The following is a 14,925-nucleotide window of genomic DNA, read 5'->3' as shown; positions in this document are numbered from 1 at the left end:
TAATGTCTGACTGTCTTCTTCTGGGGCTGTAGTTCTGACTTCACCTTTTTATACTTTAGCATCAAGTTTGTCAAATTGACTTGCTAGAATATCTGCCATAATGTGAAGTTATTATACTCTGTATTATTCCTAAAGAAATATCTTCACAGAAGTGCTTTATCAATCTTGATCTAAATTGGAGGTAAAGTGAACAAGCTGCACTATTGTGCAAAAATACCTAGCGAAGCAACTGAAATGTAGCAAAGTATTTCCATTATATGAAAACTTTAAACTCAAGTGGCTCTTGTAAAGTGAAGTCCTACTGAAACCATTTTTTCAGGGTTTATTGCAAATTTGCTCTTCAGTGTCACTAAATCTAAAGATTGCAAAAAGCCAACACTTGAGCTAAGCAATCAATATCTGCACTAAAAACCTCGTCTAAACCCGTGATCAGTTTCATCAGCTTACCCCTCCGCTACAAATCCTCCCAACCTAGCTGAAATGTGCCAGTTTGGACACTAGATGGCAGCAAACTTTTATGGCACTCTGGTTTCAAGCTTTCTAAAACGTGCGCGAATTAAAGTTCAGTAAAGTTACAAATGCGAACTTGCTGTTCCCATTTACACAACTAAACAACTAAAACGTCTCCACTTTAAACCGCAGAGATGAAATATGGATGCTGAAGGAAGTGGTTGCTCGCTTGTTCTGCGCATAAATATCCGGTTTCCGTGCATGACATCAAATTATGTGCTTCCACTGTTTGTCCCGGTTGGATGAGTGTTGGACACGGACGTTATTTAAATTCGCACCGCTATACACAGTGAGAAGGATGGCTAATATCTAAGATTTATCCCCTCCTCTCCCCACCGTCCCACCGCAGCTCCACTGTTTATGCTGAGGCTGCTTCCCTCTGATATCCTTTTACTGCAGCGACAGCAAAACACCGACTGCTGCCGCGCCTACCGGGGGGCGGGGGGTTCATATAAATTAGCCTAGCTTTGCTCCATTTTTCCCCCCTCTTGTCTGTTTTCGTGCGCAGGTGCATGTGTACATGAAGGACGCACGAAATGACACCGAAGAGGTCTGACTGTGCTCCTCTATTAAAGCGGCCATGTTGGATCCTTTAATCTCACTCCACACTAAAAAGCTGCAAAAATAATCAGCGAGCTCCTGCATTCCTCTATTTCCTGACAATCACAGCGTGTAGTGCTGTTGTTTCCCCGACAGGTGGGGCTGTTGATCCATTCTATCTGCCTTACAGAAAAAGTGGGTGAAAGGCAGATAGAGGGGCTGACATAAGGAGGCCAAAGGAGAGTAATAAATCACACTTAAAATGCCGCAGATCTCGTTTTCTAGTCCACATCCAGCAGAGGGTGACACTCACACCAAGAGCGGATGACTTCCACTACACCAAGTTGCAAAAGTATTCACATCCCTAGAGCACTTTCACATTTCACGTGATATGTTGGGTTCCCTCCGGGGGACGTTGGGGAACATTAGTCATCAAGACCAATGCACATAGCGCGCAACTCAGCAGTAAAGTTGTGGAGAAGTTTAAAGCAGGGTTGGGTAATAAAACAATATTTATGCTTTAAACACACAAATCTTTCTTTTCACATCTGGAAAACGAGAGAGTTTGTGGCAACTGCAAACCTACTAAGTCGTGGCTCTCCACCTAAACCGACACAAAAGAAGAACTTTAATCGGAGAAGCGGATAAGAGGCTAACGGTGACTCATTCAGCTCAAATGGGAGAATCTGTCAAGATGGTGACCATTCATTGAGCAAATTGCCACAACTCTAGACTAGGTGAAACAGTGGAACAAAGCTCTTAAAGACGGCCATAAAAACTCCAATTTGAAGTTTTTCCTGATCATGTAAACCTTTAAATATTTGAAAGCACCAGAAAGCAGCATTCAGCTTCTATGCTCCACTAATCAAGAACAAACTTCCAGAAAACTGCAAAACAGTAGAAACACTGACTTCCTTTAAATCAAGGCCTATTTAGAGCTGCCTTTTTTTCCCATAACAACTGGAACATATTTGATCTGTATTTTGCTCGATGATGGTATTTGACAAAATGTAATGTTTATTATGTAAACTTGACTTTACTTACATTTACGTCACACAAAATCCCAGTGACGTTCATTGACCTTTGAGGTATCGTTCAAGGCCTTTAAATACCTTTACAAGTCCCTGTCTTGTAAAGCGGTAGAGGTTTGCCGTAAAGCTACTAAAAGCTGACCGTGTGTCCGTTTTGTTTTCCCACAGATCCCGGTTTAAGCCAAGTCTTTCCAAGGAGTCTCCTCCTGTCCCGGAACGAATGCCGGGGTCGGCTGCAGCACAGCCACAAAAAGCCTCTTGCGGGGTTTTATCGCTCTGACACATCCCAGCTGAACTGTTACCCAGCAGGATGCTTCTGTTGCATCACTGCTCCTTTCTGCTTGTGTTGAGTCTTAATGGCTTTTCTCAGGAAAACGAAAAAAAAGAAACAAGACACATGGCCACGGGTTCTCATGCTGCATGAGTCAGGAGCAACGTCAAAAAAAAAAAAAAAAATGCACATCCTGTGCACTGCAAGCTCTGTCGAACCCGCACCAATCAACAGCACCTCCCTGCTACCTACCCACCCACACGCACACACGCACACACACGCACTCTAACCAAGAATGTGTTTTTCATGACAGAGAAAGCTGCATGGCAAAATTTGCGTCAGCTTTTTATAAAAACCTTTTCAGCTCGAGCGTTAATCGTGGTATATGATTGCATGCGGTGCTGGAGGCGTGCAGACGGTGACTAATTTATTGGCATTGCTGGGAAAGGTCAAAATAAATTTGTCTTTTGTGGCAGTGACGTGATCATGGAAAAATGTAGGAAACAATCTCAACATTTAATTTGGGAGCATTTTATTCATTTGTAAATACAGTAATGTATTTACTGGCAACCGCCTGGCATCAAAGTAGCACCCAGGGTTTTACTCAAAGAGGTTACATAATAACATTTTTGGAGTGTAGCTTCCCTCTTGTATCGCCTTCCTTTTTAATATTTTAATTGATTTCTTCTTTTTTTTTTTTTTTTGGACCACCCTTGTCGTGTCCTTGTTTGTCACTGTTCCAGATGTTTTGAGTTATTGCTCTAATTCTAGTTATGCACAGGCTTCTGTGTGCAGTTTTTGCGGCCATTTTCTTACTTGCAGAGACCAACACATGCCTAACTTACTTGAGCTTTAAGCTCTCTCTCGTCCGTGTGACTTTTGAGGAGCGTCAAAGAGAAATTTGGCGCTTTTAAGTTCAGATGAGCTTTATAAAAGGTGAAATAGTTGTTTAAAAAAGGGGAGGGGGGCTATCAGGAGTAGCAGTAACAGTGCTTACTAGTGTTTACTACTGTACTTCAAACAGGCATTTAAAGCTTTTCACACATTTTAACCAGGCATGCGTGAGCAATTTCTCTGTTTTTTTTTTTTTTTTTTTTTTTAGCAAATCATCTATAAGCAGCTAATAAGTTATAGAACATATAAGGCTGAAACCACAAGTGACAACATGCTGTGGTCAGAGTTTGGGGGGAGGGAAATGAAGATTTTCTCAGCAGTCTTGTCATCTGAATGCTTTGCGTGCGGTTGCATGCCTATCTGACGCCAGCTGCTTGTCCTCCAGCAGAAAGCTTCCCCCCCTCTTCTCCTCACAAGTGGTCCGTCATGAAAACACCGTCTGATGATTGGCAGGTATGCCGTGTCTCTACGTGTGTGTGTGCGTGTGTGTGGTGAGTCACACGGTGTCAGCTGCAATATTTGCTTTCTTTAGGCATTTGAAAACATGACAGTGTGGTTAGATTTTTTTGTTTGTTTCTTTTAATCACAAATATGCATTGCTGTTGGTGCAGCTGTTGGTGCAGTGCATGAGATGTGGATTGGCGAATAATCCAGCCCTGAGGGCAGGCAGGCGCTCTCCACTCATACTTTGAATCTCAAAAACACCTCAGAGAGGATGCATGGTTTTTGTTTTAATTTCACTCTTATTTTACTAGATTTCATTAATCAGGAATTAGATTCGGGCTGTTCTGGGGTGATTTTCCTGACTTTTGCGCAGCTACAGTTTACAGATTAAGGGTGGAAAAGATCTTATTGTCCAAAGGTATTAGTCAGGGGAAGGATACAAAACAATTTGATCTTGTTATATAAGTATCAAAGCACGTGAAAACAAACGTGAAAGCTTGAAATTTCTACAAGAACGATGGAAAGTTTGGATGGGAAAGGCGTGCAGGGAAGTTCCCAACACCGATGGACCCGTTTTCTACAGCTGACAACAATCTGACGCATTCTCTAAAAAGTTTAGACTTATTGGAGTAGGAGACTTTCCAGACTAAAGCATTTTTCTTTTAAAGGCGTAACCAAACCTTCTGGAACACCACAGAGAAGCACGGTAGTGGCCTCATCATGCTGTCAGATCCAGTTCTTTAGCTAGAAAGCTGATGAAGTTAAAAACATTTCCAGTCAACATTAGCTATGCTTCATGTGAAGAAATTTTTCATTTTGAGACGGATTAGTGCAGAGTAAACCTTTCAGACAGTTTGTGGAGTAGCCACTAGAGGGCAGCAGACAAGACTTCTCCCCACACTGATTGACTATGAAAACTTTAGCAAGGTAGAGCCGGTTGTTGCCAAGCCGATATATTTAAGTTTTGCTTGCAGATGTATTGTAGCAATGAAGGTTTTGAGGGGTCGTGATTGGCACAAGAGGAAATCCTTCTAATAATGTGAATCATTTCTCATCTCTGTGAAAAACCTCTTCCTGACTGAATCAATGAATGTTTTGGCTCCTCCCACTTTGTTCCCAGTGGGTTAATACACCCAGCATGACTGGGGAAAATCCAATAGTCTGACCTACAAATCAAGTCACATCCCCGGTTCTCCAGGTGATAGGACACAATTAACCCAAACAGTGGCCTGCTGCCTTCCGGTTAGCACAAGGAAAACAGTCCTGATGGAGTTAAGCTAAAGGAATTTATAATTCAGCAGCTTTTAGGAGCTAACTGGTTTGTTTTAGTGTCTGATCATGTAGTTAACCTGTTAACTACATTGTATATAAATGGGAAAAAAAACCCAACAAAAAAACATTGTCACTGAATTTATTCTGCACTTTAATTGTATGCGTATTGAGTGATAAACCCCAGCTTTTGTACTTTACACCCTAAGCAACATAGTGAAATTACACTTCACAAGCTCAAATGAAATGACTTTATAGGCAATGATTTCTGCAGACGTCCGTGTTCTGTGTGATAAGCAGTTTTTTAAAATTGTTTTATTAGATTATCTTAGTGACAGATGCAAATCAAATCAGTTTATTGTCATCCAAGCAGCATAAACAGAACGAGGAAGCGCTTTGCTGGAATATTTCAGCGCTGAGAATTATTGAAAAGATAAGTAAAAGTATGGAAAAAGACAACGAAAGTTAAAAACAAAACTTTCAATTCTCTGGATGGTTTTTTTGAAAAAAATAAAATAAAATAAATCAATAATTACAACATTCGGCCAGATTTAACATCTGAGCTTTAAAATAATTTTAAGCAAGATATATATATATATATATATATATATATATATATATATATATGTGTGTGTGTGTGTGTGTGTGTGTGTTTAAATATTTCCAAGCACAATAAATGTGTATCTAGCATCTAGCAGGCGTATCTCAATAAATCGGAATGCCATTAAAAAAAATTTAACTCAAACACTGATTTATATTATACACAGTGACGTATTTGCCTGCATTTCTGGGATTTATGTAGGTAGCTTACAGCTATTGAAAACCCAAATTTTAAATTATTAGAAATTTTGAAATTATAATAATAAAAAATACACTTTAATACAGAAATATAACCTATTGAGCAGCTTTGTTTCAGAATCCTCCCAAGATTGCACAAGTTGTGCCCCAGAGTTTTCCCATCCACTCAACTTTCCCTCAATATTTCTTCAGCTTCTTTATCAGTGAGCTGTTATGGGAAGCTAGTCAGCAGTCTGCTGACCATCATGTGTGCAATATAACATTTCTGCAATAAAGCAATTTCTTTTACTACACTTATATATTTTTAATGAACTGCTGAATTTGAAAAAGCTGAATTTTAATTTAAATATGTCACCGTGTGTCTAATAATAGAATGCTCCCTTTTTTATAACCGAGTTACATAAATGAGCTTTTAGGTGATATTCTGATTTAATGTGATTCCTCTGTAGAAAGTTCGCCTTTTCTCACAAACCTCTACAGAGGTTTTCTGCTGTAGCGTTTTACTGAATTATGAATGAGAAGATTACTAAAAGTGTTACAAAGGCCGCCAATTTAAATCCACAGCCACCCACCTCAAAGCCCAGTGGACGCCGCCATATTTCACATGAAAAAAAGAAAAAGAAAAAAAAAAAACAACGAAATAACAACAACAACAACAAAACGAGGATGAAACCTGCCTCCCTCTTTCGCATGGGGTGAAAATAGAGCAACAATGGGGCGCTAATTTGAAGGCATTGTTTGAATTCCCAGTCAGGGCGACTTGGAGAACAAAGGCCGGCTTGCACCGCCCCTCCGGCCGGACCGGGACATCACTCTGATCTCCGCCTGGTAATTCCCTCCCCGGGTCCCGTCCGGGGTGACAGGGGCAGGCAGCGAGCGGACAGGTCAGCGGGGTGAGCGGTGATGGTATCGGCGCTTCGCTCGCTCGGAGCCGCACCAGCAGCGCTCGCTTTCGCCGTGAGAAAGCGGCTGTGAAGGCAGCGTCCTCCGCGGCTTCTCCGGCGACTATCTCTGCTGCGCGCCGAAGCCGTCTCCCGTCCTCTATCGGCGGGTCGCCTTGAAACCGACCGGCTGCAGGAGGAGGAGGGGCGGGCAGAAGAGAGGTACGGGCAACTTGAAACCGCTTCATTTCTCTCTCTCTCTCTCTCTCTCTCTCTCAATCTAATCAACATTTTGTAAGAAAGTAACGCAGCGTGGGGAAGTTCAAAGGAAACTTATGGATAACAAAATATTGTCTGGCCATGCGGTCAACAGTGAGGTCATGTTGGGGGGAATTTAGCAGCCCCTGCCCCCCTTTCTGCCCCACCACGAATTTTAACATAACACTACTAAATGAGTAGGCTACAGCACTTTTACTCCTCTTCTTATGCAAATGTCCGTGTGTTTGTTCCCGCTCAAGTTGGACGCCCAGCCTTGTGTCACCTACAGCCTGCGGGGCTTTTCACATTTACATACCCAAAGCCGGGCTTTATTCCACGCCGAGAGACGACTTCATGGAAGATGCCACCACGATTCCCACAATAAGATGTCTCGTTGTCTTCGTTTATGTTTTTTTTTTCCTGATGTAAGGTTAAAGACTGAGCATAATAGTAAACAACTCAGAAAGAAAGGGTAAAACAATATGTTTCCACTAATCTACCCCATGCAGCCATCTTCTCTGACTTTATGTTGTGCTGTTCTCACCACGAAGCCACAACTGTGGTTTATTGGAGATCTGTCAACAAGGGCTTTCCTAGAAAGTTTTCAAATTAGGGGCCAGATGGAAAATAACATCACTTTCTACTTCCTTTTAATCCCTGTAAACAAGCTACTTTATGCAAGTTAAATGTAAAAAAGAGAAAAGACCATTGAGATAAATAGAAAAATGCTAAACTGTCGTTTATGTTTGGTTCTGAGTTTGAATCCTGGCTGTGGGTCTCTCTGCGTGCAGTTTGCATGTCATTTCACTCTGTTTTGGTTCTGTTCCCAATTTAGACCCTTTTCCGTCTTATAAACTACAGCAGAAACAGTACGGTGGTGGGTGCCAGTTGTCTGCAATGTCCCAGATGACTATATTTTGTACCAGAAAAGGTGAAACACTGATTCCTAACGTTGGGTTCGCAACCCGACTTGTGGTCGTGGATCAATGAGAACGGGAACCAATAGTTTGGGTCATGAATCCATTTGCTGTTATTTTGTGGGTTAGAAGCCCAAAAGGTTGGGAACGCCACTGATGTAGAACATCAAATAAAGGACTAATAAGTGACCTCTGGTACCCTGAAATAAAAACTTAGATGAAAGATAGATGGTATGAATTTTACAATTTTCTAAATGTAAGGTTGCCCTGTTGTTAAAAATGCTGAGTTTGAAAGGATCTCAAAGTTTAATTTAAACAATCTGTTCTGCTTTTGGCCTGACTCAATTCTGCATTTCATGATTTCAAATTCCTTGATTACAGCGAAATAGCTCTTTAGATTAGCACTGAACTTTAGCATCATCAACCTATGAACCACCCACTGTGCACACTCATATTTCTTTATTATTATTATTATTATTATTATTATTTTTTACAGTAGAGATAAAGAAAGATCACTTTGTTTTGGAGCATTGGTGCCACCCCGTAAAGCAAGAACACCCTGGGTGAAGAGCTCCACACCCTGTATCATAAACCATCACTGTTGGTAGATGGGGGCAGGAAATTTTTTTAGGTGTGGTCATCAGTATTGAATGCTAAAATTGCCCAGAACGCTGTGTTCACGAGAAAACGCTTCAAAAGCTAAAGATAAGCCTTCATGTCGATCCGATTCCTTCTGAAAGGAAATGAAAAAGCAAAGAAAGTCATTCATTACTCGGGTTAATCATTAATTATTCACTCTCTTCTCCTGATGAGAACTGAGGTCCACTGTAAAGCCTCCCCACCGCCCTCCATAGCTAAACACACCCCCTCCCCTCTGAAAACTAGTCCCTCTCCTTGTTTTGATCGCTCAGTCTTGAAGGGAGAGGGGACCTTGAAACTGCTCTGCCTCCTTGCTCCATAATTGGTTTTATAGTGCTGGCGAGCGGCCAGAGTGCGTTTTTTCTTTCAATGCACCAGGGACATTGATTGACAAGCTGCTCAGCCAATCAGAGAGCGGCTATTTGAAACGTACAGGGTTTGTGTGGTAGTGAAGGAGGTGGGCGGGGCTTGTAAAACAATGCTGTGTTTCATTGCTGAGGAGGACGCGTCAGGGGCTTTCTCTCCCCCCCAAGTTATCCCCCCAGTTTACCTTCGGACCAGCCTGTAATGGACTACTCCAGTTTTTCCAGCAGCCTGGATGAATTTTGAGAAAGGTTTGCATTTATTTAGCTCTCTTCCGCGACATTTCTTTCCGCAGAAGTAAGCGCTCGGAGTGTTATTTTTCCTTTTTTTTTAGTTTTTCGGCTTTTCTTTTTCCAGCAAAAAAAAAAAAAAAAAAAACTGGTGTCGGTGTTTTAAAACCGAAATTAGGTTGTTTAAAAAAAAAAAAGGCGAGCAAAAGGGCGCGGAGGTTATGTGTTTCTTTCTACGCTCGACATGTTTGCTTTAGTCCGTCGCTTTCAAGACGTTTCCTCCGAGAAAGTTTCTCTGCGTATTTAATGGAAACGAGAAAAGTTTGAAACGTGGCTGAAATGCCGAGCTCCTCCGCCCGCTGCTGCCGCCGCTGCGGCCACCGCCACCGCCGCCGTGCCGCAGGGGCTCAGACCCGAGTTGGAAACACTGTAACTCATTTTCAGAGGCATTAAAGGCAACATTTGTCTAGTATGTTTTCATAAAAAGGACAGAAAAAAAGGGTCATTGTTTTTCTTCTTCTTCTTCTTCTTCTTCTTCTTCTTCTTCTTCCGAGCGAGGCTCTCTTCTGATCCCGCCCGCCTGGATATCACGAGTCGCTGGTGTAATGTGTTTTCCTGTAGCCTCTTAAGGTGAATTTAGGTTTGTTTTGAAATAAATTTTTAATTATAACTTCCAATTAGTTTCTTTTTTCTCTCACACACATTAGTGATTAAAACGACGAGACCATTCTAGCACATTGTTTGGATTAACGTCGCAGCTTCTTGCTAACTAACTTTTTATAATCGAGTCATTTAAAGAAAAAAAGATTATTATTACAGACTAATGCAGATTTCCGTAATACAGGGAAATAATGTCCAATCAAAATTCGGTTAAAAAAAAACAAACATTTTACTTCTTCGAACTACAACATCAGCGTCGCTGCGATGCTCCAAATTGTAAATAAAATAACAAAGTGCTACTAATGTGAAGATTCAGTCACATTTCAGGTGGTAGATGTTCAATCTAGGTAGGTTCTGGCCAGCACCCATGTCCACTGGTCAAGCAACACCGTACTAAATTTACATGCGTGGGCAACAAAACACCGCTAACCCCTTGCTGTTTAATGATGCATGCTCTTTTTTTCCTTCAACCTTATTTATTTTTAAACCGTTTGAAATTTATATTTGATGCGCCCTTTAGTATTTATGGACAGACTATTGGTTTACATTCCCCCACCCCTCTCCAAGATAGCCGTGAAGGCAGCTGGAGAGTCGGATGTATGTAAAGTAGATAATTTGTTTCAAAAAATAATAACAATTAAAAAAAAAGAGAGAGAGCGGAGCGTTTTACGTTTCTGTAGCGGGATCCGGTGTCGTTTTCGCGGCGAGCGCAGAGCAGCTGGCCGCTCCTGCAGAGCTCCAGGGCGGCTTGCATGGCTCGGTGTGCGGCGGGGTTGGAGGGGGGCGTCGGCGGCGGAGGAGGAGGTGGAGTACCGTTCAGGCATTGAAACATTAAATTATACACGTTAAGTTTGACTCCTGTTTTAATCTGCAGTTAGTATACAACCGGGGGCAGCTCGGTCGGTCCACGCTCGACTGCAGCTTTTATCGCGAATGTAGTTTTTGAAGTGTTTTTATAAACTGCGTCATTGCTGGGTATGGGCCGCCTTGTCGCTGGAAAAGAGAGAAATCCCGAAACTAAAGCATAGTTTTGGTCTGCTGTAGGATTCTGCATCGAGTGATGTTTATCTTGTGTTTTTTATATATATATATAGGTCAGCAGTATGGCTGAGAAGGAGTCCGAATCGCCTGGGAAACTAAAGACACTATTATAGCCAGAATTGGCTTTTATTTTATTTTTTTTAATTCTCCGGGACCTATCCGAACGGACGCATTTTTGTGCAACAACTTTCCCATCTGTGGATAATGGATGGCAGAGATTTCGGTCCTCCTCGATCCGTCCACGTCCCCCCGCCGCTGTTGGCGGGGCTCGCCATGGAGTCTCACCGACTCGGAGCAGCGGCGGCGGCCGGGAGGATCCCTCCCTCGCCCGGCCACTTGGGCGCGAGCCACCCGCCGCCTCTCCACTCCGGGAAATTTCTCCCATCGGCCATTAACCTACATTCACACCACAGTAAGTGCTCAATTTTTCTTTTACACGAAGAAGGTTGACTTTTGACACCGTTATAGACGTAACACATTGACTGCGCAACGACAAGAAGAAAATCTGTACAGTTTTGTGGCTTTCGGTGGAGCGTAAAGGTAGATTTCGTGTAGATGCTCGCTCATGACACCGAGGCAAGTTTTAGATGTAAACAGCTCATGTAAAGGATTGTCAGCCTCTGCGGCGGAAAATTACTTGGCAGTTTCCAGCACAAGCAAGGCGTCCGTCCTTATTTCGGGCACAGATAGGTGTATGTGTGTTATTATTATTATTATTATAATTTTTTTGGTGTGTGTGTGTGCTCGGGTTGTTTTGTTGCAGCGTCGTGCGGGTTAGGTGGCAATGGGCTGTTGATTGCATGCGGATCATTACGCTGTTAGTGGTGGGAGAGCAAACGCAGCTTGCGCTCGGTGTGTTCCGCAGAGAGTGGGAATGGTGGAAGTTGTGTGACCTTATAGAGAGGGATGACAGAGCGCTGTTTACCCATGGGGACTGAAATGGCTTGAGTGTTTGTGTGAGGGAAGAACGACGGTGGTTCCGTATTTGGAGTAAAAAGCCTCCAGTGATGGACCATTTGTCACATGGCTGCTGTTTCTTGTTTTTGTGCATCATTTTTTCCTCCCCTGTTGGACATCTCTCTCTCTCTTCCTCTCTTTCTCTCTCTCTCTCTGCAGCTGCTCTAAACTCCCAGGGGGATATTTGAAGAAAAATAGAGAAGCAGAGATACAGTGACTGCCATCATGCAGGTGTATGTGTGTATATCAAATACGGTTGATGCATAACTGGTGATTTTCCTCTTTCATCGGCGTGTTAGTCTCGCAAGCTTTTAAAAAAGCAAAGGCAGTGCATGTTTGCACACGGTATTGTGATGCACGGTGGAAGTGAGCTGGATGTCCTGTAACTGTATACATGTTGGGCGAATGGAAAGGACATTCAGTGGAAAACAAAAATCCTGACTCAGTTACTTGTAGCTGGTTTTCTGCAGAGATGACGCCAGAGTTTTTAAAAATGTTTTCACCTGCTAGGATTTTTAAGTCGTAGCAGCAGATTGACATCAACATGAGCTTTGATTTTGCTTCATGCATCAGGGAGGAATCAACTTTTTTTTCTTCTTCTTCTTTATTGCTTTAATATGTCACAGCTCTTAAGAAAACAAACTAATTTTCCCTCAAATCTGAGTTTGCAGGTCAGGCTTTAAACAAAGCCAGAATCCAGTGTTGGGTTTGATTGCTGCTTCTCTTGTTTCTACAGTTCAAATATTGTTTAATGAGATGCAAGAAGAATCCCTAACATAGCGCTTTTTGCTGTACATTGCTGGTCAACTGGCTGAAAGACAGATTTAACTTTTTGGAAATATTTCAAGTGGCAATATTCTGCATTAAACACATTTTCCTTAAATTTACCTATGTAGGAATGAAGATAGTATTTGTTAATAGTAAAATTGTTTTAGTACTTGGGTGTGCAACCTGGGCTTAAAGTTTATCATGATGTTTTCTGGTACTGTTTGTGGTACCAACGATAAAAGCAACAATAAAAACTATTTTTTATGTATATTTACTACTTTTTCGACAATCATTGCCTCACAAACAGAAACACTTTGGAAACATTCCCACTTGTAATATGATAATAAGTGTGATTTGTGTCTCTAAGCTGCACACGGTAACTGCATTTAATCACATTTTCAAATTTGTTGATATTCATTGATATTCTCAATGAACAAACACTGGAGGAAAATAGTAAAAGGAACAATCTAGACAATACCGACAGTTTTGGAAGAATGAACAAAACATCATTTATTGGAATTTATCGTGAAGACGACAAATCAGAATTTGAGCTTCATCGCGATAAATGATAAACGATACAGAATTAGACCAACTTACTGTGGTATTTTTACTCAAGGTTGTACCGTGAGAATACAACATCAACCCAGGCAAAATAGCACTTTCTGTTTTCGAATTCAGTGAAATGACCCCAAACTTAAACCGCGTGGAATCACACGGTGACATCAGTGGGCGCAAAACCACACGCTTCTTTTCTCTAGTCCTTATATATTTATCAGTGGTCCTAGACCTCAAGAGTTCTGGATATTTGACAGTCGTTTGCGATACTCAACAATAACATGACAGCTGCGTGTTTTCCTGACATCGTGAACTGCGACCCCAGATGTTTTCTTCCAGATTTGGACGACTTTGGAGCGAGAGTTGAGGCGGAGGGATGGGGGTGGGTTCCAGTAAAGTCAGGGCTCGAATGGCATGGCTCAGATGAAGCATTAATTTGACACTACGACAAAGCCCACACACTCTATACACACATACACACACACGCAAACAAGAAAAGGTGTCAGAGATGAAATCAGCTCACAGCGAGGGGTGTTACGATGATTGATGGATGCATTGTTGCAGGGAGAAGTACCAGAGCGGGGGTTTTCTTGCAGACTTTAGATGAATGGGATTTTTTTCTTCTTCTTTTTTGCAGCCCTTGAAGCCAACGTGTGCCTGAGCGACACAAAACGGCGTGTCTGTTTAAAAACTCTTTCGGTTCGGATGACGCGACGTTCTCCTCTTTCCTCTCCTGTGGCTCCGAAACGAGCTGAAAACTGCTTGTGGTGTGTGTGCAGACCGTGCTTTTGCAGAACGAGCTCGACGCAGAGCCCAGGGCGGTGTACAGGCGGGGGCGGACTGGGGGGGGGGGCTGTTTGATGGAATTGACCCAGCCCACCGTTCCAGTCTGGATTGGTGGTTGAAGCACTCGTTTTTAACTGGGATGTATTTTGTTCTGCCCACATGGTGACCTTCTCACTCTCTCTCACTCCCCCCCACCAGCAGACCGCGGTACGACACGGGTCATTTAGCTTTATAGCGCTCTCTGTCAAATCCCCACACATTACAATAACCAAAAAAAAAAAAAAAAAAAAAGAAGGGGTAGAAATCTCTCTTCCTGGTTTGTAATCACACTATGCAGGCTTATTACATAATAATTAGCCAGTAAAAGCAAAATGAGCTGCTGTTCCTCAGATCCTCTGCTCGACATGCAGTGGGAGCCGTCGAGGGATTTCTCTCGCCGTTTTCGTTTACACGGCTTTCACAGAAGTCGAGATGCCTTTTTGTTTTTTGTTTTTTTTCTAATTTAGAGCCGGGATCTCGACAAGAGTCGACTGTTTACATCTTCCAAGTAGTTCTTGTTCAACTAGCTAAGTTTTCTCTGATGACATAATTGATCCCAGCAACACATTTGAGTGCACGGTTCAGCTGTATGTTGGTTTTCAGCGAATCCCATTCATCCCATACAGTCTGAGTATTAATGGAGTTTTAATTGTTGCACTCGGATGTTGTTCATAAATCATTTTGGAGGAAAACCGGAAAAAAATGAACTCTCAACATGTGAGAGAACAGCATTTAGATGAACTTATACCAATAAAAACACAATCTAGTTTTTGATCAGTCCTATTTTTCTTTAAGATATTTAAGTAAGTGGAAAAAAATATCATTGCAACTATATTTTTGTTAAACATATAACACTGCTAATGTGATAAACAGATTACTGAGTAAAACAAGACAGTCATTGTGAGTGCTATGTTTCTGTTTTAGGTAGAACTGATTTGCGTTTGTACAAAACAAACAGATGAAAGAGATAAAACTGAGACTAGCACTCAAGCCACATCAATAATAGGCTGTGTAATCTTTTGTCGTTATGGAAACCAGAGGTGGCAAAACGGAGTAATAAGAGGTCTGATCTGC

At 42.0% G+C, this 14,925-nt stretch overlaps 1 protein-coding gene across 5 annotated transcripts in view; it reads left to right on the top strand.

Annotated features, from left to right (window-relative positions):
• Window positions 1-8,360: 8,360 nt before the first annotated feature.
• The window catches only part of tnrc18 (trinucleotide repeat containing 18), a 62,590-nt gene continuing 56,025 nt past the window's right edge, over window positions 8,361-14,925 (top strand). For 2 of the 5 annotated variants that reach the window (XM_015047447.1, XM_015047444.1), the window contains exons 1-2: window positions 8,361-9,066; window positions 10,800-11,158. In XM_015047447.1, the coding sequence (XP_014902933.1) occupies window positions 10,951-11,158 (208 nt within the window). In that variant the 5' untranslated portion in view covers window positions 8,361-9,066; window positions 10,800-10,950. Of the gene's footprint in view, window positions 9,067-9,121; window positions 9,676-10,773; window positions 11,159-14,925 lie in introns of those variants that run through there. The other 3 variants (XM_015047446.1, XM_015047449.1, XM_015047445.1) reach the window with 3 other exon arrangements.

This window comes from Poecilia latipinna, unplaced genomic scaffold (assembly GCF_001443285.1).
Source record: "Poecilia latipinna isolate Pla-1442-1.1 unplaced genomic scaffold, P_latipinna-1.0 Scaffold827, whole genome shotgun sequence".
Lineage (NCBI taxonomy): Eukaryota > Metazoa > Chordata > Actinopteri > Cyprinodontiformes > Poeciliidae > Poecilia > Poecilia latipinna.
This window is presented reverse-complemented; position numbering and strand designations above follow the sequence as displayed.